Here is a 1793-nt window from a genome sequence, read left to right on the forward strand (position 1 = left end):
AAAAAATTTCCACATATTCAAAAATGATTTCCCCTAGGCTGGGGATATAGCTCAGTGGTAAATTCAGGAAATCATTGCCTCTGTGTAGTCTGAATGTATACTCTTGTCAGAAGAAGAAAATCCTGAAGATATTCTTTTCAAGAAATGGAGGAAAAACTCTTGTAAGTATAGTCACATTTAGCTCTGAAGACAGTGTTTCCAAAGCTGAAGGCACATGCATGCCAGGCACTCAGGAAACCAGGTTTACTGCTGGACTTGTTTTGGGACATGCTGGAGGCATGTGTGACTCTAGACTATAGCGAGGTTGGAAAAGAGAGGTCCTTTCAATGGTAGCTCCAAAATGCAGTTGTCAGAGCTTTACAGCAGTGGAATCAGATCAATCAATGTCTCACTAAGCCTCATACTTAATTTCTTAAACAAATTTTTAAATCAAATTCTTTGTGATTAATCTTAGGAAAAATAGATGGAGAAAGCAATATGTCACCTGGAACAGAGTGAGTGGACCTGGTACTGTTATCTTCATAGTTAAAGCCTAGTGAAGCAAGCCCAAGCATGCAGAACCCTAAGACTCTGTTAGGAGTAAGGATGGCAGGCTACATAATATGCATCCCATGAAGTAATCACCCAGCAAAAAACTCTCCACAGTGATGGGAAAAGTGATCAGAGTTTCACTGCTGGGATTCAGTTCATCCTAGTATTTACCTCAGCAAGAGGGAAAGATCTGAGCGTGGGCAACACAGGCAGGTGGGACTTACCTCTGCAATCTTCAGCACAGCACTCCCATTCAGGTCAAAGGTTGGGGTGTAAGTGATGCACAATAAAACCTGTGCCCAATAGAAGAGGGAGGAAGGGAGAGATAGGGGTTAAAAATACAGAAATGCATGTTTGTTTCACAGGCTGCTTGTGTAGTCCTGGCTTTATGATTCCTTTGTTTTAACCTTCTTTCCTTCCTTCCTTCCTTCCTTCCTTCCTTCCTTCCTTCCAAAGGCAGGCTGAGGTTCTGCAAGGGAGCTGTGCTTTCTTCTTTCAGTTTTCCCAATATCATTCTACTTTATTTTATTTTCTCACCATACCCTTTGGGTCATGAACTTGAAAAGCCTCAGGCCTATACCTCAGCCAGAAGTGCAAAAGGTCAATGAAGTACCTTGTGAAAAGCCATAGGCCCCTGATCGCCAGGGGAAGCACGGAGACACAGGGCAGCGAGGAGGATCATAATGGATATTTTGATCATTTCATGCATTTGTGGACATCCAGCATTATGACATGCTAAACACAACTGAGAGCAAAAACATAAATGGTTAATGAAGCGAAACAAACCCCCAAAGAAGGGAAAAGAATAAAAAAATGCGAATGTAGACATGCATAAGCAATAAAAAGTTTACTTCCTTGTAAGTGGTGTGATAAATAACAGTACCAGGTTAAAGCCAGTGTTGAGTCGCTACATTACCGGAAATGAAATAGCATAGTGGAACATAGTTGATACCCAAAATATAGGCCAAAATGAGTACACATTCTAAAGGAGATGCTTAGAAATAGGCATAGCTTTGCGAAATACACACAACTTCACTGTGTTGAACTATACATGCAGCGTTCTCTTCCTTCCTGTCTGAACAGGGTTAATGACATTGCTGCATTACAGTAAAGTGCACGGTTCTTGATCATTAGTTCTACCGGAGAAGAGCTACTACATTTCCAACTGGAAAACAATATAGAAATAAAAAATAAGAAATCAAGAAAAAAAAATAAGATCAGAGATGAAACAATAAGAAATCAAGAAATGTCTACAAAGAGGA

The 1793-nt window shown here is 40.4% G+C and overlaps 1 protein-coding gene across 1 annotated transcript in view; it reads right to left on the reverse strand.

Annotated features, from left to right (window-relative positions):
- Window positions 1–1793, reverse strand: part of Arfgef3 (ARFGEF family member 3) — a 181657-nt gene that overhangs the window by 94479 nt on the left and 85385 nt on the right. Inside the window, exon 5 of the mRNA XM_008822042.3 lies at window positions 756–824. Coding sequence (XP_008820264.1) covers window positions 756–824 — 69 coding nt within the window. The remainder of the gene's footprint in view (window positions 1–755; window positions 825–1793) is intronic.

This window comes from Nannospalax galili, unplaced genomic scaffold, assembly GCF_000622305.1.
Source record: "Nannospalax galili isolate Female #2095 unplaced genomic scaffold, S.galili_v1.0 scaffold186, whole genome shotgun sequence".
NCBI lineage: Eukaryota > Metazoa > Chordata > Mammalia > Rodentia > Spalacidae > Nannospalax > Nannospalax galili.